This window comes from Hippocampus zosterae, chromosome 8, assembly GCF_025434085.1.
Source record: "Hippocampus zosterae strain Florida chromosome 8, ASM2543408v3, whole genome shotgun sequence".
Classification (NCBI taxonomy): domain Eukaryota; kingdom Metazoa; phylum Chordata; class Actinopteri; order Syngnathiformes; family Syngnathidae; genus Hippocampus; species Hippocampus zosterae.
The window spans coordinates 19,388,468-19,413,648 of record NC_067458.1 but is presented as its reverse complement, the minus strand read 5'-3'; the positions used below and the strand labels follow the sequence as shown (position 1 = coordinate 19,413,648).

Sequence of the window (25,181 nt, the reverse complement as noted above, 5' to 3'; positions counted from 1 at the left end):
CTTCTTCCCACAATCCATCACTGCTCAGAATTCACAATAACACCAAACAAATTCCATATTACAGCTACTTTTTTTATTTAAAACATATCTGACTATATAACAAAGGTGGCTTGCTCCCATTTTAACATTAGAGTTCGTTTTGTTTCATTTTTTAAACATTTGTAGTTATTATGTAGCTATTATAATTATTATCCGTTAATGACAGAAGCTTGGAGTTGCTCCCCAATTTCGTTGTATCTGCACCATTGCGCTGTACATTTAGCCGAACAATATTGCGTTTGGACAACATTATAATAAAATACCTCCATATAAAATTTCGCAGCGTTTACTGAGGAACTGCTGGTTTTCGTTCGTTCACAGGACGACTGACAGCCATGGTTAATTCAATATTTGAACGCAGCTAACATTGCCCAAACCGTGTTGCGTACAGGAACATAACGTCACCGTACTGTCAATATACAGTATAATAATAATCGTTGCGGTTTTGGGTGACGCATATTGGAGCGATATTGTTATCTAAGGAGAAAATGGAAGATTTACAAATAACGAACGATCTGAAGGTCTTCAGCGGTGCGCGGTGTAGGCGGGTTTACGTGCACGGGTTCCGACAGCCCTGAACGCATCATAGAGTTCCAAGGCGAAAGCAAAGCAGCGGCATCAAGCTGCCAGTCGGACAGTATCGTCGCTCTCCTCCTCCGGACACAAAGGTGTGGAAAAACTCGCTATGATTGTCATATTACCCACTGGGTCAGGCGCAGGCTTCCACGAATTAATCGCTCGTATCGAGTTTACTGTTTGTTGACGGCGGGTGTCATAACGGGAGGCGCGCGTTGCTAAAGTTAGCCTTATGCTAGCAGTGTTGAATGTTACTCATAATACTCAATGGGTTTGCGTTAGCATCGGTTAGCTCGCCGCTGTCAAGACGGGCGAGCAAACGTTAGCACGCCGGCGAGCATCCATTAACACCCGATTGTGATACCAGCCAATCTAACTTTTATTTGTAAACGTATGCGTTTTTCTGTGTGTTTATTTTTTAAAGAGGTCAGGGGACATTTGACAGCTCCGTGCCCCACAGGGGGTTGATATGATGGAGACACCGGGGAGGATAGCAAATACACAGGACGCCTTGGACTTCACCGTGGAGAACGTTGAAAAGGTGAGGCTATTGACTGATCGTAATGTTGTATTGTGCAAATGCATAGCACCTGACAAGACATGCACATGAGTGCTAGCACGAGAATCTAACCTCGTAGTTTGCATCTTTACGCTGTGCCCCTTGACAAACAGCGCAAATAGATACGTCTCTAAAATGAACTTGGCCCACTGGAACAGAATATTTGTATGGTTAAATATTGCAGCAACCTATCTTGTTAACCACCTCTTCACGGTGCTACTTCTTGACAAGAAGCACGAATAGCTTAATATCTAGTAACATGACATGGTTTCCCCAAAATGACAGGCAGCCAAAATGCTGTTTTAGTCAAAGTTTTTGTGATTTTTGCCCTGAGCAACCTATCGTGGTAACCACCTCTTCACGGTGCTACTTCTTGACAAGAAGTACGAATAGCTTAATATCTAGTAACATGACACGGTTTCCCCAAAATGACAGGCAGTCAAAATGCTGTTTTGGTCAAAGTTTTTGTGATTTTTGCCCTGAGAAAATCTGGTCAAAACATGCCTTCAAATTCATGTAAAACAACATCATTTAATTGTTCTCAACTAATCTTCTCACCCATTTTCGTCTGCTACTTGAGGAACCCCTTCTCTGACTGGCTGACATATTTACCAGTTAATAATAGTGCTAAATCTTATTATACTTAATATATATTATCCTCTTAATATATCAATTCTGTGATGCTGCCTGACGTTAAGTCGGGTGATTTGCACAGATATTTAAATTTTAAAGCAACAATAATACCTGTTCATCCACCATTTTGTACATTGATTTAGGGTGTTGAACTGTGTGTGTTGTGTTGTGTTGCTGTCATAAATCTCCCTGCTGGGTGGCCCCAGACGCTACCGAAGGGATGGTTGGGGGAGGATGGAGACAGGAAGGTGTGTGTTTCTGTGTGTGTGAGAGAGGGCAGGGTAATGTGCTGAAATGGAGGGTTGTGGGAGACAGGGGGGTGCAAAGTGGAGGGGGAGGGGCATACATGGAGGATGGCGATGTCATTAAAGGCACAATGATGATACTGCTTTTGTACTCCTTCATTTTAACATCATTCAGACAGGACCCGGAGTAACCACTGTATACTCAACTAATGTGTCTGAGGGGTTCATTAGGAATGTTTTTATGTTCAGGTGATGAACATATGGTGAAAGCACCTGATGTAGGTGGTATAAACTATATGAGCCACATGCCTGTTTGATGCTGAGAGTCCACAAAATGACCCTTTTTACAGAATTCCTGCCCGTGAAGGTGAGATATTATGGCAACTGTAAAGTGTTCTCCCACTACATCGCGTTTGAATTATGAGCTTGAATTACAGCTGCGGCTAGCGAAAATCAGCAAGTAGGGTGACATCCCCTAAAATGGTTTGTAATTACTGAGAGATACAATATGGTGCTGGGAAAGCACTACTTTTGTCTAAATGAGAGTCCTCATTATCCTTCAATGCATTCCTTGGAACCAAGATACCTCGAGGTGCTGGCAAATCATTACTTTTATCGAAATGTATTGCATTGATGGTTTCTATAATTGTGATGTATTAAGAGGTGCATTAATTGGGTAAGCATCCACCAAAGGTCCTGCTTCCAAAAACCACAGCTCAACACTGAATGATGGATATTAAAACTTACCGAGTGAGTGTAGTGTGTTCCATCGTAGTGGCGGGTTTTGTGTGTGTGTGTGTGTGTGTGTGTTCCATTGTGATGGCAGGTTTGTGTGTGTGTGTGTTGTTGGATTTGTTTGTTTTTTTTGGGTGGTTGTGGCAGGGCGGGGGGTTGTATACATGGCAATGGAGATGATGCCTCCTGGCTCAGCAGCCACACTTTTGTTCTTTCTTCGGTCAGACAGACAACGTTACACATTGTCCACACTCGCCAGCCACACACTGATGCAGCCGCTTAAAGCGAAAGACGAGGGCAGCGCGCCACTTTGTTGTTAGCATGAGCATTTGAAGTCCACACGCCGCAGAATCTCTGTCATCATGACTTGTTATGAAGCTAATTCCTCCTTTTTTTTTTTTTTTTTGCTGTGGGCTGGACTGAAAACATCTGACGCTAACAACAAAAGTTTTTTTTTTTGTCTTTGGTTTTCTGTTATTATTAATAATTTCTCTTCCTCTTAATATTCAATTTCAACAATGCAGTTGTATGAAAAGATGTGAAAATATTGGGCTCTTATTACATTGCCAGAAAGCAGGCATTATTTTTTTTGATTGTTCGTCATTGATCCTTCGCGGCTGCCTCTTCGTGTTAGCTTGAGTCAGTTGGCACAGTTTAGTGCGGCTTTGGAACAAATAATTTTAGAGCAGATGGCGAGGCTGTGACCGATGGGACATTTTCTCACTCACGTCACTCCTCCGCCTCTTACGGCCTGTCTGTCGACAGCCCAATGTACTCAGGTGCAGCCAGGTGGCACAGGCGGTTTTTCCTCTATCTGTAGCTATATAGTGTTCAAAGTGAGGCATAGCTCAGAGAATTAACGTCAAAATGCACTTTGCATGGTGAGCCCAAGGAGACTTCGATGGCCATTACAGTTGACAGCACAAGGTGGTGGAATCTCAAAATGCCTGCACACCTGCCCATCTGAGTGTTCTTCACTTCTACGCAAATGTTCTTTGCCCATCGTAATATCATTTAGGATGGGTGAAGATCCAGTGCCACTTTCAAGCAACAGCCAGACTAATAAAAACACTGCCAATCCCCCCAGATGTGGTGCCCCTGCTATTGAATGTCAAAACCTGACTTTTCTATTTCGCAATTAGTGGTGACTATAGTCAGCACTGTGGCCCTGGTCGTCATGGTAACGAAATCCAGGTTCACCATTGGCCCAGAAGTATATGAGACGGGGTATTTACAGTAGCTTGCTCAAATCTACCTTAAAAGCACCACCAAAAAAGAGTAACTTTTTGATCCTTGGCGTATTTTGAGGAAAGCATGTTGGGACTTGTTTATAAGACACCTGGGAACTCTTTTATGCACAATAAGTCTCCTTTAAATCTTGGAATGCGAGGTCTTAAGGTTTGGGAAATAAAGTGAGGCCTGTGAGCTGCACGAATGATCCCCTTGTACCGTGTTACTGCGTTTAATTATAATAGCGCAATTAGCTGAATGGGAAGTCGAGCGGTGCTGACTCGTGAGGGCATCCTAATGCATATTTGTTTTTTCCAGTGAGGGAAGATTGCCAGAGCTGGTTTACACTTCATTTATCTCCTTTATTCTGCTTTTATACACAGCAAAAAAGAAAACATGACAGCATGACCAAAATTGGAAATGAAGTGAATGGACTATGAGATACTACTGAATATTTGTTACCGCTTCAACTACATTCAAGCAGATTCAGTATGAATTTAAATATGAAAGCTCTCACCGGCATGATTATTGCCCAGCCCAACCTTTCAGTTTCTTTAATGTTGTGGCTGATGGATGGTTCCCTGTTGTAAAAACCACGATTTGATTTCAAATTTGTGCCCGTGTGCGTTCCTAAGCCATCATTCATCTCGACTGAGTTCTTTAACCCTCCTTGCTGCTCAGTACTACCCAGCAGCTGTACTTCAGAGCACCGTTTTTTTCTTTTTAGGTCACCGCTTTTGCTAATAGCGTAAAAAGTGTCCTGGGGCTTTTTTGGGGGTGGGGGGGGGATATTAAACAATGTTGCTGGCGTATTAAACTTTTATGCCAAGTGGACCTGGAGTTTAAGGCAAAATAAAAAGGAGTTTCATGCAGTAAAATGGCCAGGAAGATAAACACTGACGCACATTCTGGAGTGATTATATCTTCTCTTTATTCTGGCATTTTGCAAATAGGAATAATTTTGGTAATTGTGGTTGACCTAAAACAGGAAAATTTTAGTTTGATTTCATATCAGACTGACAAATAAAACCCCACATGCAAACTTCTGGTTTCTACTGTAAACACTGAGTGATTGTCTGGAATATTAATTTGATGGAGTTGTATTCTGTCTGTGTGTCTTTGCTGGCAGGCACTCCACCAACTGTACTATGATCCCAATATCGACAACAAGAATCTCGCTCAAAAGTGGCTTATGCAAGCCCAGGTGTCTCCTCAGGCCTGGCAGTTTTGCTGGGCTCTGCTCAGCCCAGACAAGGTAGAAAAATCACACGCTGTCACATATGTGGTCATAAAATTGAACAGTAATTCATCATGTCACTCCACAGGTGCCGGAAATCCAGTATTTCGGCGCCAGCGCGCTCCACACCAAAATCTCTCGCTACTGGTCGGATATCCCTAGCGACCAGTATGAGTCGCTGAAAAGCCAGCTGTTTTCGCAGATCGCCTGCTTCTCCTCAGGCGCCAAGATGGTGCTGACGCGGCTGTGCGTGGCACTGGCGTCGCTGGCTCTCAACACCATGCCCGAGGCCTGGCCCGGCGCCGTGGCCGAGATGGTGCGGGTGTTCCAGGAAGAGGGCGCAGGCATTGACGGGCGGGCGCGTTGCCTGGCACTGCTGGAGCTCCTCACTGTCCTTCCAGAGGAGTTCCAGACCAGCCGGTTGCCGCAGTACAGAAAGGGACAGGTATGTCTGTATGGTTGACTTCCATTCATCCGTTTTCAATTGTGCTTGTCCACATGAGGGTTAATTAATAGGGGAGCTGGAGCCGCCATCATAGACTGGTTGTCAGTCACAGGCAAGGGCACATAAAAACAAATAAGCATTCACATCCAGATTCTGTGGACAGTTCACTGTACAGTTTTCAGTGGACCTAAGTTGACTTTTGTCATGAGAAGGGAAAATCACATTAAACTGGTCACAGCCCACATGTCGACAAACAAAGCAACATTTCCTGCAATGGAAAATTCACAGTCTTCAATATACTTAAGTTGGTTTTCGAGTTTAAGGTGTTTGCTTTTATTGTAATGTTTGCATTTCTTATGATTATTTAACTTGAACCCCAGAATAGCAGACACTGCGGTGGAAGCTAAAGGGGACAATAAACAACAACGTCAAACCCTACTGTGGATGTGTATTTTTCTAGACAAAAAAAATAACTTTGGTGAGGTTTGACTTTGGAAGTTCAACTAAGTCGACTACATGATCAGACTACAAAGTAACAAATCCCAATTACCGTATTTTCCGGACTATAAGTCAGTTTGGGGTGCGACTTATACTCTGGAGCGACGTATGTGCAATTATTAACACATGATTGTGTCATTTCACATTGAACCACACGAGGGCGCTCTCAACCATTGTTGATAAATCGACGATCAGTCTGACGTAAGCAACGTAGGAGAGGAAGTGGCGCATTGTCTACCTCCCTTGCGTCTACCTCCCGAGTTGGGGGAGTTGTTTAAAAGTGACACAGAGGATGAAGATTTCATTGGATTTAGTGATTTGGAGTGAAAGTGATAGTTTGGTCAACTTGTTAGCATGTTCCTTATCCTAGAGTTATCTGAATAATATGTTACGTCGTTACTGACATGACCAGGCATGTCAGTCATGTAACGTTAGCATACCGTACACTTATTCAGCCTGTTGTTCTCTATTTTATTTTTATTTTAAATTGCCTTTCAAGATGACACGTTTGTTTTTGGTGTTGGATTTTATCAATTAAATTTCCCCCAAAAAATGCGAGTTATACTCCAGTGTGACTTATGTATGTTTTTTCCTTGCATTTTTTGGCTGGTGCGATTTATAATCCGGAGCAACGTATAATCCGAAAAATACGGTATTATTCTTCTCTTCAGGTTCGGGGTGCCCTAGGCCGGGAGTGGGGCTCCGTGTGCCCGCTGCTGCAGCAACTGTTGCGCCGGACAGACAGCCCCGGCGCAGTGAAGGCCCGCGTACTACGCTGCCTGTCGTCTTGGGTGCTGCTGGATGTGCCGCTCAGCGAGAGCGAAGATCTGGTGCACGACTGCTTTGTTGCCCTGTCTGACCCTGAGCTCTTCGACACCGCTGTGGAGGCGCTGGTCAATGCCATCTCACAGCTAGACTCCCAAAGGTGCGTGCCAATGTCTGGGCAAAGCCAAATGAGAAGTCGGGTATAAGGTATAATATATTATAAATAAATATATTGTGTATATTGTGCATCACATATTGGCGTGTTTGGATGTATACAGTATGTGGTGTTGAAACAATTTGCTAGCTCCGGCGTTAACCAGCTCTGACCCTGTCAGCGTCATACTTCACAGGCAAGTAAAAAAAAATGTCCAACGACATCATGAGCGAGCTAAAAAGATGAAATAGCCCTAAGATGGTTGGTCAACTGTCACGCATGGATTCCAAGAGGGTATTAATTCGCAACGCTTACATTGTATGAACAACGAATGAAGGTTGATGTGAGTGCATCGACGATACCGCTTTGGAGTAACGTCCTCCATCAATAAGCATTTATGGTGCACTGCTGGAGGAACATGAATGCTCATTTTTATATTCCACTACATTCCAATGGAAGGTCCTTGGAATTTTTTTTTTTCTGCCAGATATTTTGAATGCCCCCCGCCCCAGGTAGTTGTGTTTTATTTCGTTTTCATCTTTAACCAGTGAGTTTTTAGTTTTATGTTTTTGAAATAGGTATTAAAAAAATACAATATTATTGACAGACTGATATGAAGCACGTACATCGTGATTCATGTTAAAAAAATAATTTTATGAGATTTCATCTTTTATTTTGCTTTTTCATAGTTGTGGGCCCTTACTTCCTCCTGGTTGATTATTATAATTTCAAAAAGGTCTATTATTAATCGATATAATCAGCTGGCTAATTCATTGGTTGGGCCATACTTCCCATGATATAGCCAATTTAAGGCATGCTTTTCACAGCGATGTTCAAACTCAACATTTTACAATGTAGATTCCACTGTAAAGAGGCTGAAACTGCCCATTGGGAATGAAACATTTGCCTTGGAGAACTGTGAGCGTTTTAACTCCATTAGGAGCAGACAGGATGGGTGGGCGCTGGCTGGGCATAAAGGAGGAAGGAATGTGATGCAGGGGCATGTTGACAGCTAAAAGGAGGGAGGAGAGACGAGGGGGTGGAAGGAGAGCGCGGCACATCTTGGTTGGCTGGCGTTGCTATGGTTACAGTGCCGGGGCGAGATGTCATCGCGACCGGTCGATTCAGATGTGGCAAGCGCTCGTTACCCCATTCCCTCCAAAAGCAGGAAAGCGAGCACGATGATAGAGGTGAGCGGATAGGATGGTGATTCTTACCTCTGCTTCACAAAAGGAGCAGGATGTAAACGCTGACCTGTCACTTTTAATGGGATGAGTAATGTACTAGCTCTCGTGGCAAGCGTGCCTCAAGCTATTTTTACCTCCACCATAAATCTATAGATTGATGTTTATTCTCTCATCTATGTCCTCTTCCCGCACTCCCTGCCTCGGGATCTCTCCCTCTGTTTCAACTCATCACAATCAACTCATACAGGGCACACGATTGGTCCAGCCGCATCCTGTTGCCAGGCAACCCTTTTCCCCCTGTCTCTGAGGTAATTGCGCAGGGGGTCGCAACAGGGAGTAGTCATGAAGTGTATAATTGAAGGGGAGCAAGGAGAGCACAATAGGACCCCCCCTGACCCCACCTAATGCCTCTTCTTTTCTTAAAGTGGAAGTCAACACAATTTTTTTAAAAAATAATAGGTTCTATAGAGCCCCACTAATCTAAACACAGAATTCTGATTAATATGAGTTACTGCTTAACTGCTTAACACAGTATTCTGATTAATATGAGTTAAGCAGTAACTCATATTAATCAGAATTCTGTGTTTAGATTAGACCGTTTTTTACCATCTCTGGGGTGTGGCCATTTTTTTTTTTTTGATAGGACTTTGACAGGACAGTTTGCCAAGCTTCCATGGCCACCATATATTCCTTTGATGTAAAAGTCTCCCTGCCCAGCATGGTCGCCATGTAGGTGAATATGTGACCCTGCTGCAATCTACTGGAAGTCTGTGACAAAAGCGGCAAACCCGGAAACACATGGACCAGTCTATCGATTGCGCCACAGCGACGTTGTCTGGGTTTAACTGCGAGCAATTCTGGAATTTACTCATTTACAAAGCTGCTGTATAAAATGTTGTTTTGAGGCGACTAAATTCTATATTCTGTCTTGAGAAATCTGCAGTCCGTAAGTCCTGTGTCTGTTGAGTCGAGGTTCCTACTGTATATCAAATCAAATGTTCAATCAAATGGATTGAAGCCCCCCCCCCAAAAAAAAGAAAAGGCATCTGTCTGACATGACCCACAACTTCACAGCTAGCGCTGGTTAAAAATGAATACGCCCTTAAGTGCTACTCGCAGAGTTGCTCGTTTAGATTTAAGTAGTAATCAGTCCGTCGGCAAGACTCACACGCAGGTAAAATGATGTCCGTCTCTTTTTCTCTCTCTCTCTATCGTGCTCTCGCTCTCTCGTTATCGACATTCTCCTTAAGATGAAACATTGCCACACACAACCATTTTTAATTGAATTTTTTGGGGGTTTTCGCACATCCACATCATCTGTGACATTTCGGACACACACACACACACACACACTCTTGATCTTTAAATGTCACGCTATCGCATGATCGCATTAAAGGTGACATTGTCTCATAATGTCGTGTTAGCCAATCCAAATGAGTGACCTGTGTGTAAATGTGTTTTAGTGGCGTGAGGAAGATCTAGATGAAAAATAAGACAATATACTGGCGCATACCGGTTTTTCCTCTCAGTAATAGGTTTGATTTTAGTCTTGTGTAGGTGGTAACTCGTGGGTGTGTTGAATCAGGTGGAAATAAATAACTCTTGACACCAAGGAGGGACTAGTTTCCATTTTCACAGATAAAAAAAAATGACAGTTTCACCAATCGACCAATTAGAACAGGAAATCTGCAATTTTGTATTAAAGTGGTTCGTTGGCAATAGAGAAAAAAACCCCTCCCAAAAATCAATTTCACCAATCGGCACAAAATTGATTGCCCCTTTTTATCATAACAGAATGCACAAAAAAGTCTCAAGGACCCGTTATTTAATGGGTTATTTTTGGCGAATTTCAGGGCTTGTACTCTGTTGAATTCACCAAGGTGTCCTAGACCAGTTGTTAACTGTATTGTTTGTTTGTTTGTTGTTGTGTGTGTCGTACAGGTACGTGAACACGTTGCTGAAGCTAGTCCCTCCAGTGCTGGCTCTCCAGGACCAGCTCAGAGAGGCCGTCCAGAGCGGCGACATGGAGACTTGTCACGGCATTTGCCGCGTTGCTGTTACGTTGGGAGAGAACCACTCCAGGTTGGTTTGGTGTTTGTCTCTGAACAAAATTTATACACATCCACATAAACCGCTCAAAAATTGTCATTGTCTAAATTAGCTTTGAATGAGGCCAAAAGAATCTCTTCAGTCAAACTGACGAATTGGTGAATCAGTTTTACCTAAACAGCGCACCAAGCATGTGACAATGTACAGATTCCAAGATGTAAGCATTCCAGTAATAGCCAACATTTTTTTAAAAAGCACCTTGCAAGCACCATCCTGTTTTCTAATCAGCATCCGGCAGGTGTTTTTGGCATGGTTTTGCTTCAGTTTCATTTACTTTAATCATCTAGTGGTTTATTACCGGTAGTTGATACTGAATGATGGTGCTAGTTTGCTAGCATTCATGCTAACTGCACTACAATGGAGCAAATGTGAAAAAGTGGAGAGACGCTCTACTGACCATGGGGAAAACTTACATTTTTAAATTTGAGATGTGGAATGAACATTTACTGCTGACAAATGAGAGTTTTATTTAAAAAAAAAAGTTTACACTACAAATTGCGTAGTTTGAAGACACCAAAAATTGTTGTGTTCCAAAAATAAAAATGACAAGAGCTGATGTCAGTAAAAAAAATTGGTATAAATGAAAAAGAAATAGAAAACAAAACATTTTAAAATGCAGATTATGAGCTAACTGAAAGGAGAGTCAAATAAGCACGGCCTGAAGTTGAAATCATGCGTTTTTAGTCAAATACATATCAACTGCATCCAACATTCTTCCACTTTCTCTTGTTTTAGGATTCTGCTGGACCAGGTGGATCACTGGCAGAGCTTCCTTGCTTTAGTCAACATGATCATGTTTTGCACAGGCATCCCCGGCCACTACCCAGTTAACGAGACCACCAGCTCGCTCACACTGACCTTCTGGTACACGCTACAAGTAAGGCTTCATGTGGACTATCTGCGATTATATGTCACACTTCTTAAGATTGTGTTTTATTGTCTTCCAGGATGATATCATGTTATTTGAGACAAACAAGCAAGCAGTGTACCTGCAAGTGTACAGGCCAGTGTATTTCCAGCTTGTGGACGTTCTGCTCCACAAAGCCCAGTTCCCCTCGGACCAAGAGTACGCATCGTGGACCTCGGATGAAAAAGAGCAGTTCCGTATCTACAGGTCTGTGGCTTTGTGGGCACTTGGAACTTTTTTGTTTTTTTTTTAATTGAAAGAGACTAAATATAGAGTGTCTCTCCTTCAGGGTGGACATCTCTGACACGCTCATGTTTGTCTACGAGATGCTGGGTGCTGAGCTGCTGAGTAATCTCTATGACAAACTGGGTCGACTCTTGACAAATACAGAGCAGCCCACGTCGTGGCAGGTGTGTGGGATTCTGTGTTGCTGAGATGACGTTTCGAAAAATGTTTCACTACAGATTTCGTCATCGTGCGGTGGAGCACAAACCCCAAACTCGAACACAAATCGTTTCTTCATACCTTTTCACTTGCAGTCATGACGTCGACTCCATTTTGTGTATTTTGGTGGAAGGTAGCAAATGTTTTTCTTGACACAATTTTCATCTTGTGGCGTAGCATTTTCAGTTGTGCTTGCAGCACTTCATACACTACAATTCATCCAATGCAATGGACCTGTTACCCCCACTGCATCAAAAATTTCACCGAGCAATCAATTAAGTATTAGAAGCATTTGGAGAAGAATTACACAATATCTTGACTTGGTTGTTTAATTTCATGCTTGATGGGCGTGTAGGCATTCCAGAGATCCATATAAAGTACATATTATTTAAAGTAAAAAAAAGAGTAGCTTATTCTGCTGTCACTGTTAAAAATACACAAACACAGTGATTATTCCTCCTCCAGCACACAGAGGCTTTGCTGTACGGTTTCCAGTCCATTGCGGAGACGATAGACGTCAATTACTCTGACGTCATTCCGGGCCTCATAGGCCTCATCCCCAGAATCAGCATCAACAATGTTCAGCTGGCTGACACAGTGATGTTCACTATTGGTGAGACTTTTACCATCATGTTCCTCAAAGACAATTTTGCTTCTGTTCTGTTAAGGTGTCGTGAGCAGGCAGGACACTTTTTAAATAGTTTTTTATATATTCTCAAATTGTTTTATTATGACTCATGGCCAGGAGAAATTGGAGAGGGGAGAAAAAGGCTCTTATTCGTCCCTTTTTCGCTATGCGTGTACCCTGCTTTACTGTAAATCCATCTACTAGGTGCTCTGGCTGAGTGGTTGGCCGACCACCCGGTGATGCTGAGTAGCGTCCTGCCCCTGGTCCTACAGGCTCTGGGTAACCCGGACCTTTCCATCTCATCCGTTTCTACACTAAAGAAGATCTGCCGCGAGTGCAAAAGTGACCTGCCGCCTTATGCCAACAACATAGTAGCCGTATCTCAGGTACTTTTTTTTTAAATTAGTTTTATTCGTCATGGTTCATTGTGCGTATAGTAACTTTTCTCTCTTTTTTTTAATGCAGGAGGTTCTAATAAAGCAGATCCACAAGGTCAGTGTATGGTCTCGCACTTTTTAATTCAATTAATTCAGTTCAATTCAATTTATGGTTCGTTGCAGATATGCCATGAGTTACGTCACATATTTTAACATCTTGCGCATAAAAAAAAAAAATCCACAAAAAAATTGACACATAGGTCACACCTGAGGATCTCTAATTGCAATCTAGTGTGACTCAACACATTGTTTGGGGCTCAGTGATTTGAGATTGATTATTATGAATGACTATGTAAAATAGCATAATGTAAGAACCACTTCTGCCAGACATCTTCTCTATATACAACATTTTAAAAAGGGGTGTAATTTGGACAAATCTGCAAGGAACTTTCACATATGTTTTGTGAAAAAAACTAAATAAAAAGGAAATCAAATTAAATTAGAATTGGACAGAGACCTTCAATCCAGCCGGTGTAACCAAAATATGCTTGAAAGCTGAAAGATCGTTTTTGTCTTCTTCTTTTTCACAGATCTGATTTGTTGGTGTGGTTGTCTGACCATATTTTATGCTGATTTAAAACTGTGCTTTTTTTTTAACTCATAAAGGCCTCCTTTGTTTTTCTAGACGAGTCAGTGCATGTGGCTGATGCAGGCATTGGGCTTCCTCCTTTCTGCGCTACCTGTGGAGGACATTCTGAGGAATCTTCACTCTCTAATCACGCCTTACATCCAGCAACTGGAGAAGCTGGCGGAGGAGACGGTACGTGGACCAAAACCCCTGCGCACACATTTACACACACCGCACACACATAGTAACGCAGTAGTACCATGACTGCACTGTATACAGCTTTTGATAGCACACATGCAACACACAATACTGCAGTACGTACAGTAAGTACACATTATAAAACGTTTGTATCTTTACATTCTCCTTGGGTTCTATTGTTTTTTTCCCTTTTACAATACAGTGGTATTTTCTTTCTCGAAACACAAAACAAAATATATTCACAGCGCTTCACATTTTGTCTTACAGCCTCATTCCAAAACGAATTAAATATTTTTTCCCCAATATGTTTACACCTGACCCATATCCCATAATGATAAGGTGATTTTAGTTTATTTTTTTCTTCTTCTCAAATGTATTTAGAAAAATAAGAATTATTTATAAGTCTTCACACGCATACATACACACACACACTACTAAATACTACTACTACTACTACTACTACTAAATACTGGTAGTTTGTAAACTTGTACAGGTAATTAAAAATATTATTTTGCCATCAAAATGACATTTTCACTGCTGATCTCTTGACAGATCAATCAAATTGCTCAAAATTAGCTGTTATTGAAGAGGTTCTCTCTCTCTTTTTTTTTAATGGTTGGCAATAACAAGATGAGTCAGAAAAGACAGCAACTCTGAGAAGCCCCTTCTATGTTGCGATGCCCAAGCTCCACGTCCAATTGTCAGTCACAAAAGCCATTTTTAGTATCCGCTTTGAAGTAGTCCATATTTGGAGACCTGTGCGGCACACAGGAGACGTTTTTCTTCTACTGATTAACAAACACGTAACAGAGTTTCCGCCGATGGTTGCGGGGCGCCACCAGACGTGAGCCAAGATGAATCTTTTCCTTCATCTTTGTTCGCGGCCTACACGCAGAGTAACACACGACCTCATCGATCCTCGCTGCCTCCCAGCCGTTGTTTACTTTCTCGCATTTGCTTCGTCAGCATGACATCAGACTGGCAAATCGCCTCGAACGCCCGTCGCTAGACAAATAGTGGCTCCTAGTGGGCAGACCATCAACCCCTAAGAGTCTGCATTGAATATTCAAATAAAGCATGGCCATTTATACTACGTCACATCACCATGGAAACACCAGCGACCAACATTCTGACTCATTAAGTGAACAAGATGTGGCTGGACATGCATTCCTGAAGAAATAGCCTGCAAAACAACTGATCTTATTGCGTTATACTCATGGTCAGGTGTTGTTGATATGATGTACAAACAGAATGTTCACCGCTTGGCTGTTGCTGTTCTCACGTGGGTTCATTAAGATGAATGCAAATCATGCTAAATAATCAAATTAAGCTCCTTAGTCATGAACCAAAGACTGGTTTATGAACTCAAAATCAGAGATGTATTTTGGGGTAAAGAAGTTATTTGTATGCATTACATTTTTGTAATGGTGGTGAAAATGCAATTGGCATTTGTTTGTGGAATTTTCTTCATCGCGTGTGTATCGCGATGTCACTGTATGTATTTTTGGAGTATACAACATGACCCTCCCGAAAAAGTGGCAAATTGTATAAATTCAAAATCCAAATTCTCAAAGGATTGTTCACAACCAGAAATAGTCAACTGACGAAAGATTTACTTAGTAGTTTTACTTCATACTTGTTAGTGGGCAGGCACTCCAGAGAACCAACTACTGGTGTTTGTATACAAACCATTAAAAAATCAATTTTCATTGATACCGTTTGTCCAATTTAAGATGCTCCACTCCAGTGTATATTGCACGATTGATTTCTTTTGCTGGTTTTATTGTTTCTTCTCTTTCCTGTTTCAGCCTAATCCGTCCAATAAATTAGCTATCATCCACATCTTGGGGCTGCTGTCCAACTTGTTCACCACGCTAGACATCAGCAAACAGGATGAAGAATCGGAGGATGGATCGGCTGCGCCCGTCAAAACGGCCCCTGCCCCACCGGGACCCAACCCGGTCAGTGCTTCCCCCACCACCGTTCCCTGCCCGCGTTACATGTAATATGAGTGAGAAAAATGAGTGTCATATTGAGTGCGGACATGTGGTGGTGATGCACTTCCACAGCTGGAGGAAAAGCGTAGCCTCTTTTCACAATACGGTGAAACTCCCCAAATTGTCACTTAAGATACTGGAGGATATGAAGCAAATAAAATAACATGAAAAATTCACACATTAGACATTTTGAGCTGAAAATGAACATTTAATTTAAAAAAATATATATCGCACAGCTGCTGAAATTGTTTAAAATGGGGAAAAATTGCCCAATAGAAGATCAAATTTATACCAGAAAATGTCAGAAAACCATATCCCGTATTTATTTATTTATTCCCCCCCCCCTCCCGTTTTTGTTTCTGACAGTGAAAAGATTGCGGTACTTTTGTGTGCCAACAGGTGGTGGTTGTCCTGCAGCAAGTGTTTGCCCTCATCCAGACCGTACTGGGCAAGTGGCTGAACGACTCACAGGTGGTCGAGGTGCGTCACCTATGCCGTCCTTCCCCCTACGCTGGATTTTGGTGACATTGTTCTCACAAGTGGGTTGAATGGATTCCACGTGTGCTCCTCAGGCGGTGTGCGCCATCTTTGAGAAGTCGGTCAAGACGCTGCTGCACAACTTTGCCCCCATGGTCTCGCAGCTGAGCCAAATGCTGGGACAGATGTACAGCACCATCCCCCAAGCCTCGGCCCTCGACCTCACACGACAGGTAGGCTTCTCTTTTCTGTGCTCCTGGTTTTCTTGATGGTCTTGGTTGACTTGAAAAGCCTACTTTGAAGGTTCAATTTAAAACCTTGACCTGAAACCTGAAACTTTATTTTTAAAAATAATAATTTGAGATCCCAACCACTGACTTGGAAAACCAGCTTGGAAACCTTAAACCTGACTTGAAACGTTCGTTACCATATTATCCTAAGCTTGACTTGAAAACGCTACTTTGAAGACCGAACATCTTTCCTCACCATGCCTTGAAACCCTAACTCAAGACATAAATTTGAAATCCTAACCCCCGCTGTATTTTAAAACCCTGACTTGAAAACCTAATTTGAAACCCTAACACTAACTTGAAACCCTAACCCTGACGTCAAACCCTTTGACCTTTCAGTCCACACACTGCACACCCCTAAAACACGCATACGGACACACACAACTTTTGACTTGTTTTCTAATGTCGTTCTTTTAGGGTAGATGTTGCCAGGGCAACACTACCAAGGAGTCTCGCGCGTGTGGTCGTTTCTAAAAATAGCCCAATGACTTTGACTACATGGGAGGTCTGAATGTGTTGCTTTTTTTCTCTCTCAGCTTGTCCACATCTTCGCCAGCCAGACGGAGCATTTCCCTCCCATCAAGGCTCTGTTTGAGCTTGTTACCTCTGTAACGCTGTCCATCTTCCAGCAAGGTAGGACTTGGTAATACTGTAAAATGCACCCCGGTGGTATATCTTTGAATGTGTTTGTTGCCTTCCGTTTCACACGGTCCAAAAGTAGCAAACAAAACAACAACAAAACTTAGCGGAACTGCATTTTTGCTAATTTTGTGTAAGTCACGCTTTCTGACAACACTGATGTGACTACATTTTGAAAGCTAAGCCGACTTGGGACATGGAAAAGCATCACTGTTCAAATGTTCCATACTTGGATGTTCTGTGTCAAGTTGTTGAAATATTCAGCACATTCGCCAGAAATGACACTTGCTACACACGCACAAGATAATGAGCCAACGCATCAGCTGTAGTGGAAAATTCTGCCTTCATGAAGCTTTTGATAGACTCAGTTTTTCATAATAGACGCTCACTAAACCATAGAATTTAAAAGTTGAACTTCATTTTTTCGTCGGATTTCTTTTATTTGAGGAAAAAACTTACATTTTTAAGTTTGATTGATCTTTTTTCTTTTTAAGTTGTGAACTTTCAACCACGTTGTATATTTATTTGCTTGTTTACATATGACAACTCTAAAATCATAAACAGAAAAGTGGAATTATTTGGGGTTAAAAAAAACATTTAAAAAATCTCAACAAGGGGAAAAAAATGATCTTTTTTGATTCAATATTTTTTGTAACCATACAAGAATAAATTGCATTTTGGCGGATTTTTCTTATCCCTTCTCAGGAAAATAGATTGTAAAATACTTTTTGGGCACAAATAAAAGATCCACCCTCCCCCCCTCCAAGTATCGATTCCTGCCTATTGGTTTCCTTCATGAGGACAATCATGATTTAAAATGGTTAGAGGGTTAAATAAATAACGATTAAATTCATGCATTAAAGGAGTGTTGATTAGCAATGCAATCGCTAACATTCAAATCAAATGTTACTTACATTTTTTTTTTATCTTTGTAAATGCTGATACAAATGATTTAATTAGAGTGTGAACGTGTATCCAATGTGATGTCAAATGTATTATTCCAGTGTAGCATGGAAATACATTTTTGGGAATTGGACATTCTGGCCAGACATTGAACATGGAGGGGAAAAAGAAAAATAACCCACATTGTCGTCTGCCTCTCCCGCTTCCCCCTTTATGTTGCCCCCTTCCTCCGACCCCCCACTTCCTTCCACTGTTTCCTGCCTCTCTGCATTTGATTGCATCCGTAATGGCTGCCTCACTCCCTTGACTCTTGTCCTTTCCAAGCAGGTGCTTTCTTCAGTAAGATGCGATACTGTATGTTCACAACACAGAATGCGCTCGCTTATTCACATGGCTGGCATGTAAACGTAGCATACGGCACTACTAGAGCTGCGTGGGGGGGGGACCTCTGAATAAGCTCTGTGTTCCTTATGTTTGTGTGTGTGCGCGTGTGTGCGCTTGCACAAGTGTGTGTATGTGAGTGCGTGCAAGTTAATGAGTGTGTGTGAGTATGCGTAAGCGTGCGTGTTAGCGACTGATTGTGCGTGTGAGAGTAAGCGTGTGTATGTGTTTGTGTGTGTGTCTAAATGTAGGGCCGCAGGGGAGTTTTGGTTTGAGCCTAAAACATGTTTGGAGTGTGGGAAAAAGCTGGGCGCTCACTACAGACGTTGGTCGTGGGCAACATCAATTGTGGCCCATCAGTGTCAGGCCATTGGACGGCTTGTTCGCTGCAAGCGTATCTTCAAATGTCCCATCATTGTTTTTGTTTTGATATATTTGTAATTGGTACTCTCATTTGAAAAGAAATGTCGCGTGGTCTGTGTCCAGCAGTATGAGGGAGGCGGGGCCATCTGAACCTTAGCCGACCGATGAGTTCACACTGAGGGTTCATCTTTGGAGCAAAGGGGATCTGGTGAGCGGGCTTCCAATGGACCCATCACGCCAACGCCCTCTCGCTGAAACACAAGATTCGTTTATACCGAAGTCCTTGGATGGTACATCTCGAATGTGTCCGCGGAACCAGTTATGGTAGTTTGTAGCTTGGGGTTCCATTGTACTTGCGCTGTTCAGGGGGCGTCAAAATTTGGGGGTTGACTTCACACTCTCCTGACCTCTATTTTAGGAAGAAAGAAAAATAGCAGGGGAAAAAAAAATCATTCTTCAGCGACATAATCCTGATCACTGTGATTATGATGAGGAAGTTTTATGACGATATTAACTCACTGACATTCCCTGTTGGTGCTGATTATACAGGTCAGCAATATGGGCAAAAGTTAACATAAATAAATTTTAAAAAATCTCAGTTTGACAAGAAAACCTATCAAGGCCTTCATGGACTACCTCCAAAGTCAGATTACTGCCGGGTAAAGTTTGCGCTCGTGATCTGGCTGGTGTTTCAAGGTGAGGAGGTAAGCCAACGGCAAATTGGTCCCCCTTTCCTCCAAAGCGTCACAGTAACAGAGGTGCCTCCTGGGTTCCCACTCCAAAGCCACTTTTCTTTCTTAGGTTTCTTCTGTTTCTCTCTTTGTTACCTCTTTCTTTGTTATTGTCGAAAAACAGACCCATGTCTTTCGTCTCCTGCCTCTTCTTTTCTTTCCTTCTCCCTCCAAGAGTCCGCCAGCGCTCACACGCCACCTTCAACCCCTCCCAAAATGCCTCCCCCCCTTCCCCTCCCTACGTTCCCCCTCTTTGTTCCTTACTCACATGTGAATTATTTCAATGAACTACTTTTGAGTTCTCTTTTGAGTTCCACATGACTGTTGAATTGGTTCCGTTGCTGTTTGTATATTATTCTTATTCTCTTTTGATTTCTTAAGTTTCATCTTTATTATATTTTAGGACCCAGGGATCATCCTGATATTGTTGATTCATTTATGCAACTCCAAGCTCAGGTGTGTTTTTGGTTCCTTATTTCACTCACTTTGGGTTTCTCTCTTCCTCTTTTTTCTAATTCCTCCTTTTCTCTCTGTCCTCTTCCTCTCCTCCTCTCGTCTCGCTTCACAGACCTTTAAAATGTCCCGTCGCATACGGCGAGGCTTTGGAATGACTTTTCTCCCCAAACGCTCAGCATTGTAACAGTCACCTTGCCACCTAAACGCATGAATCGCGGCCATTTAAGAGACTTTTTTTTGGGGGGGTGGGGTACTTTCACTTGAGTTTAATTTCTTCAGTGACTTGTCGATTTTGAGGGAGAGAAATGCCAGCACGGTGGAATTCAGTCAAATTTAAGTACCACACACTCATACCGATTACATATATCATTGGTAAGAACAGAGCGCAGGTGCAACGATTAATCAACAATTAATCAGTTAGCAAATTAATCAAGAATTATTTCAAAGATCGATTTATCCTTTGTTTACTCTAAACTTGTCCAAATCCCTGAAAATTCATCCTCTTCCCAGTACATATTCTCAGTTTTCTGTAGTCCTCCATGAAAGCCGATGTATTACCTTTGTGTTGTATTAAAAGAAAACATTTGTGGACATCTGATTTTACTTTGGGAGACACGGATCAACACTTTTGCCTTTGCCTATGGAAACTGGGAACTTAATATTATTAATGTTTGCACATTTTCTGCACTGTCGATTTGGAATCATGTCCTTTTTTTTAAAGAAAAAATAGGGATAGAAATTAAAACTTATTTTTAAATTCAATTCATCTGCAAATCACATATTAAAATAACACTAATGAACAGATTTTTTACAAAAAGTCATACAGGCGCAAACGGCATCCAGAAAATCTGTAGCCTAAACTGATAAAGCGTCAACGCATTTCAAGATTTCAAGTCAACGACTTAGTCGTAGCGGTTAACTCAAATTTTCATCATGCTGGTCTCCAAGGTGACTGCTTCGTCTCTGAGTGCTCCCCTCTCCTCACAAGTCATTCCAGCCCACAGCCAATCGGAGCCCCCAAAGAATTAATATTCAACTTTAATATTAATCACTTCAGACAAATTGGCTGATGGATTGTCTGTTTTATTCAAAAAATGATTTCTTTTGGTTTTGTTATCTTCATTCGTCTCCCTTTTGTTTTCTATCTTTGGATGGATAGATCGATGTGAACTCCATCTTTTCTCCTCTCCCTCTGTCCTCTCCTCCATCCTGAATTAGTTGTTTATGAGATGAGTTGTATTTCTCTTTATATGCACATGTTGATTACCTGCACACTTTTGTTGCGTATTCAACCAAAAACACACGCATGGAAAAAAAAAGTTACGTTTTCAAGTATCCGCCCAAAACGACCATTGCCTTTTAGTTTTGACTTCAGTTTCTAGTTATTATTTCAAAACGTTTGGTTGCAATTTGTTTGCTCTCCCTGTGGAGTTGTGCATCAGAGCATCTCTCTCTGAGTTTTGGCATAGTCAAGCAAGCACTGCGGCCTGGTAGGCAGATCTGTTCTCAAGTCTCATGTTGCTGTCAGGTCTGACTACCAGGCAGGTAGGATAAAGGAGTATTTCTCACCGCGTGGTCTCAACAAAACCCACACGACGCTTTTGTTTGCCTCCTAGGCTCTCAAACGGAAGCCCGATTTGTACTCGTCTGAGAGTCTCGACGTAAAAGCCGTATACCACTGTGGTAAGTTTCTGCTTGACGCCACGTTTCCACCAAGCTATGCGGGTCGTGCGTTGGTTTGAAGGCGGTTTTCAGAAGATCACATTTTGGTACAAATTGGGTTCGAGGTCATCAAAGGAAATGGTTCAATTTCACTTAATTGGTTGGAAAATACTGTATATGCCACTGATTAATCGTGACAGGCAGAACAATAAAATACTTGTCCAGCAGAGGGCAGAAGGTAGGTAATTAACCCGTTTCCATTCAGACAACAGAATAAATCAAGGTACGCACATGAGTACATTTCTCAGGAAATTGAGAAAAGATCATTTAAAATGTCCCTTTTTTATCTCGCAAGTGTACAACTTTACAATGTATGATTTTTTTTTCTTAATAGTACAACTTTTTATTTCAATCCGATTTTTTTTTAATACAATTTTTTACTATAACAAATGTGCTACTAAATTCTCGTAATATCAATTTTAGTTTTGTTCATGTTATATTCGTCATTTTATTTTATATGGACATTTCACCTAAAGAATATGGAACTGTATTCTCATAAAATAAACATATGTCAAAAATATGACTTTTTTTCACTTATTTTTACAGAAGAAATGTCTAACTTTTCCCCTGAAATTTCACCATATATTCTTTTAAGATTACGGCTTTTAATATTATTTACATTTTTTTTTCCTTACTGCCATCCCAACAAATAAACCTTGTACAGACCAAACTGTATTGCTTGGTGGAAACAGGACTTTTATTGGCACGGAAACCTACTTTAAAACTCTTGTTCCCAGTAACTATAAAATGTGGACACCACTGCGATTGTATCGTTTCTTTCCCACTCGCAGGGCTGCTATCGCTTAAGTTTCCCGAGGGTCCGACCGTCAAGTCGACATGTTTCTTCTTTGTGAGTGCACACGTTGTGAGCGCTTGCTTGCGTGCGATGATGGAGATGGAAACGTGTTGCTGATTGTGCTGTGTCCGTTTCAGACTGAACTGTTGCCCCGCCATTTAGACGTGCCCCCGGTTGCCAGGCTACTGCAGGAGGATGGCAAGCTCCTGATCCAGGCTCTTTTGGAGGTGTGGAATGCTCCCAATGTAGTCATCATTTTGCTCCAACATATTATAATTTTACTCAACAACTTGTCAGGTGTTAGCGCTTTTATGATAATAAGAGATAATATGAGATGCTTTCTGTATTTTTATTTGATCCCTCTTCCAGGGTATCGGCGGCGGGGCGTCTCGGAACCTGATGGACCATTTTGCGGAGGTGCTGTTCAGTCTGAACAAGCACTGCTTCTCGCTCCTGGCCATGTGGCTAAAGGTGTTGCTGCAACCGCCAGGCTTCCCGTCGTCGCGAGTCACGACGCAGCAGAAGGACCATTTCTCCCAGCAGATACTCAGGTAGCACCACGGGCTACTTTGTACGATGTAAACTTTTTAAATATAGCAGTTCAACATAATCTGAAACGGAATTGTCTTCCAAACAAATTTTCACATAGGAAATCATATAAAGTGAATATATGTGTCAAGTCAGGATTATGGTTTCAAATTAGAGGTTTAAAAGTATGGTTTCGGGTGAGGGCTTTGCTGACCGGACCATTTCCATTGTATGCTTGAACCATTTTCTGGGTAATTTTTCACATAGAGAGCGAGTGATCAAGCGACGGGTGAAGGAAATCGTCAAGGAGTTTACACTGCTTTGCCGAGGCCTCCACGGCACCGAGTACGCCGCTGAGTACTGAGCACCGACGTCGGAGGGGGAAAAGCAAAAACCCCAGCAGGTGACACAGCCGGCAAGCAACCTGTGATGGCGGGACAAGACGTGGGACTCCTTTTAATGGACAAACACCCTTGTGGCTTTTAGGGAGGTTCTCTCCGCCCCCTCCTCCCCCCTCCCATCCTCCTTCAGCTTCCCAGCATGCTGCCTCGTGTCCCCTCCAACTTCCTTTCACTGCAAGATCCCTCAAAATGGGAAAAAAAAGAATCAATTTGGGGGTTGTAGGGGTCTCGTTCAGCCTTCTCTCGATCTTCCCGTGGTTTCCTGGTGATTATCCATGTGACATGAAAATGGTATGGTAACGTAGCCACTAGACGTACTCATTCAGGATGACTTATACATGAATATACGCATATAATAGATATATATTTATATCGAGAGAGGAAGTCGTGCTGCTACTGGGGAGGAACTGGTGTAAATGTCATGGGGGGGAATTCTGAATCACCCGATGTTACCTGTTCTTGCTAAATGATCGTGTGAGTATGTTCCACGCGAGAATGTGTTTGAAACTAAAGGACGAGCCAGGAACGAGGTGGGGCCTGGGGTGGGGAAGCTACAAGGGCCTGATGAATCATCATTTGTTATTTTTTCGCTTAATAAAGCTCTCGGAGGATAACAAGTTGTCCCTAAAGTCTGGACACGGGCAAGATAAAAAAAGTTTGGCGGACACGTTGTTGTCCTGTCCGCCAAGTTCTGAGATTCAGACCTTGAATCTGGGCTCAAGCCTTATGTGTGAAATGTTGCATGTCTTCCGACTGCCTCCCACATGCCAAAAACGTGTGTGTCAGGTTAATTCCAGGCTCTAAATCGTCAATGTCGTGATTGTTTTCTTTTATCGATCTGTACCCTGCCGTTTATTGCCGACCAATCCAGGGTGGAACCCGCCTCACTCATCAAAAGGTAGTTTTGGTCAATTGAAGACTTAATTGTCCATAACTCTGCGTGTGACAAATAAGTTGATGAATTAAATTTCTATCCAATTGAAATAACATTTCCAACAACACGAATGCCACATTTGAGCTGTCGGCGGCCCGTATGTCCAGATTTTAGGGCTACCATGGACAACGGTTTCCCCACCCCTGTACCAGTTATAAAAATAATCAAAATTGTGCATATTATTAGTCATTTATGCTCCGTATTTTGAGTGTGCGTGTTCATAGCTGCATCTTTAGCGCCCCCGTCCACCGCACTTATATTGGACCTACAAGTACATCAACATAACCTCCTCATCTTTCACTCCACTAAAAAAAAAAAAAAAAGAAAGACACTTGTTCAAGTCTCACATCTTCTCACCAGACCATCATGGAACAGACGCCCCAAAAATCGGGAGCGGTCGCCTCAACGGAAGATCCAACGGGATTAGAGCGCGAAAATACCGACAAAGGGGACCATCAGCAGCAGCAGCAGCAGCATTCAAATGTATCTACTCCCATGCACACTCTAATCCTGCTGTTTTATCCGAGGTGCCTGCAGACATGTAGCATGTGTTTATGTTTAGTAAGGGAAGGTACGGAGGCTTTAGGGGCTATTGACCTCTTCTGGATTTGGAAAGTCTAAGGAGTTTGGATTTGAACGGTGACAGACTGGATGTGTGAATGTGTGAGGGGAAAGAAGTTAAAAGATGATGGTGGAGAATCAAGGGGAGTGTTTGAAATGTACATTGTTTTTTGTACCTTGGCTTTAATTTATTAAATATATCTAAGACTGCAGCTCACTCCTGATTCAATGTTTTTCTAAAAGTACAGTACTACAACGTATCGACCTCACAATGCAGAGGTTGTGGATTTGATCCCGGCTCTGGCCTTCCCGTGTGGAGTTTCCATGTTTCCTCTCACATTCCAAAAACATGCTCGGCGGATAAATGGAACACTCTGAATTGTGCCTTTGTGTGAGTGTGAGCGCAGA

General features: G+C 42.2%; 1 protein-coding gene across 3 annotated transcripts; it reads left to right on the top strand.

The window, feature by feature from the left end:
• The first annotated feature begins 497 nt into the window (after positions 1–497).
• On the top strand, positions 498–24,985 carry ipo13b (importin 13b). 3 transcript variants are annotated; one of them, XM_052072746.1, is made up of 24 exons: positions 500–707; positions 1,040–1,156; positions 5,147–5,272; positions 5,343–5,699; positions 6,869–7,122; positions 10,245–10,385; positions 11,148–11,289; positions 11,360–11,526; positions 11,609–11,729; positions 12,229–12,376; positions 12,596–12,777; positions 12,857–12,883; positions 13,454–13,588; positions 15,403–15,555; positions 15,991–16,071; positions 16,164–16,301; positions 16,895–16,991; positions 19,779–19,831; positions 21,448–21,514; positions 22,345–22,403; positions 22,487–22,576; positions 22,719–22,900; positions 23,145–23,280; positions 24,573–24,985. In XM_052072746.1, exons 2-23 carry the CDS (start codon positions 1,085–1,087, stop codon positions 23,239–23,241), a joined length of 2,889 nt encoding a protein of 962 aa, XP_051928706.1. In that variant the 5' UTR covers positions 500–707; positions 1,040–1,084; the 3' UTR covers positions 23,242–23,280; positions 24,573–24,985. The 3 variants fall into 3 exon arrangements, 2 of the variants coding, with proteins under 2 accessions (XP_051928706.1, XP_051928705.1); XM_052072745.1 differs by having other exon boundaries at positions 23,145–24,985; XR_007963566.1 differs by lacking the exons at positions 19,779–19,831; positions 22,719–22,900; positions 23,145–23,280; positions 24,573–24,985 and having other exon boundaries at positions 498–707.
• The last annotated feature ends 196 nt before the right edge of the window (positions 24,986–25,181 follow it).

Bases quoted from the DNA above. Each gene is read 5' to 3' on its own strand.
- ipo13b (XM_052072746.1), top strand. From the start codon at position 1,085: ATGATGGAGACACCGGGGAGGATAGCAAATACACAGGACGCCTTGGAC. The intron at 10,386-11,147 runs GTTGGTTTGGTG...CTCTTGTTTTAG, and splicing joins TTGGGAGAGAACCACTCCAG to GATTCTGCTGGACCAGGTGG. The intron at 12,778-12,856 runs GTACTTTTTTTT...TTTTTAATGCAG, and splicing joins ACATAGTAGCCGTATCTCAG to GAGGTTCTAATAAAGCAGAT.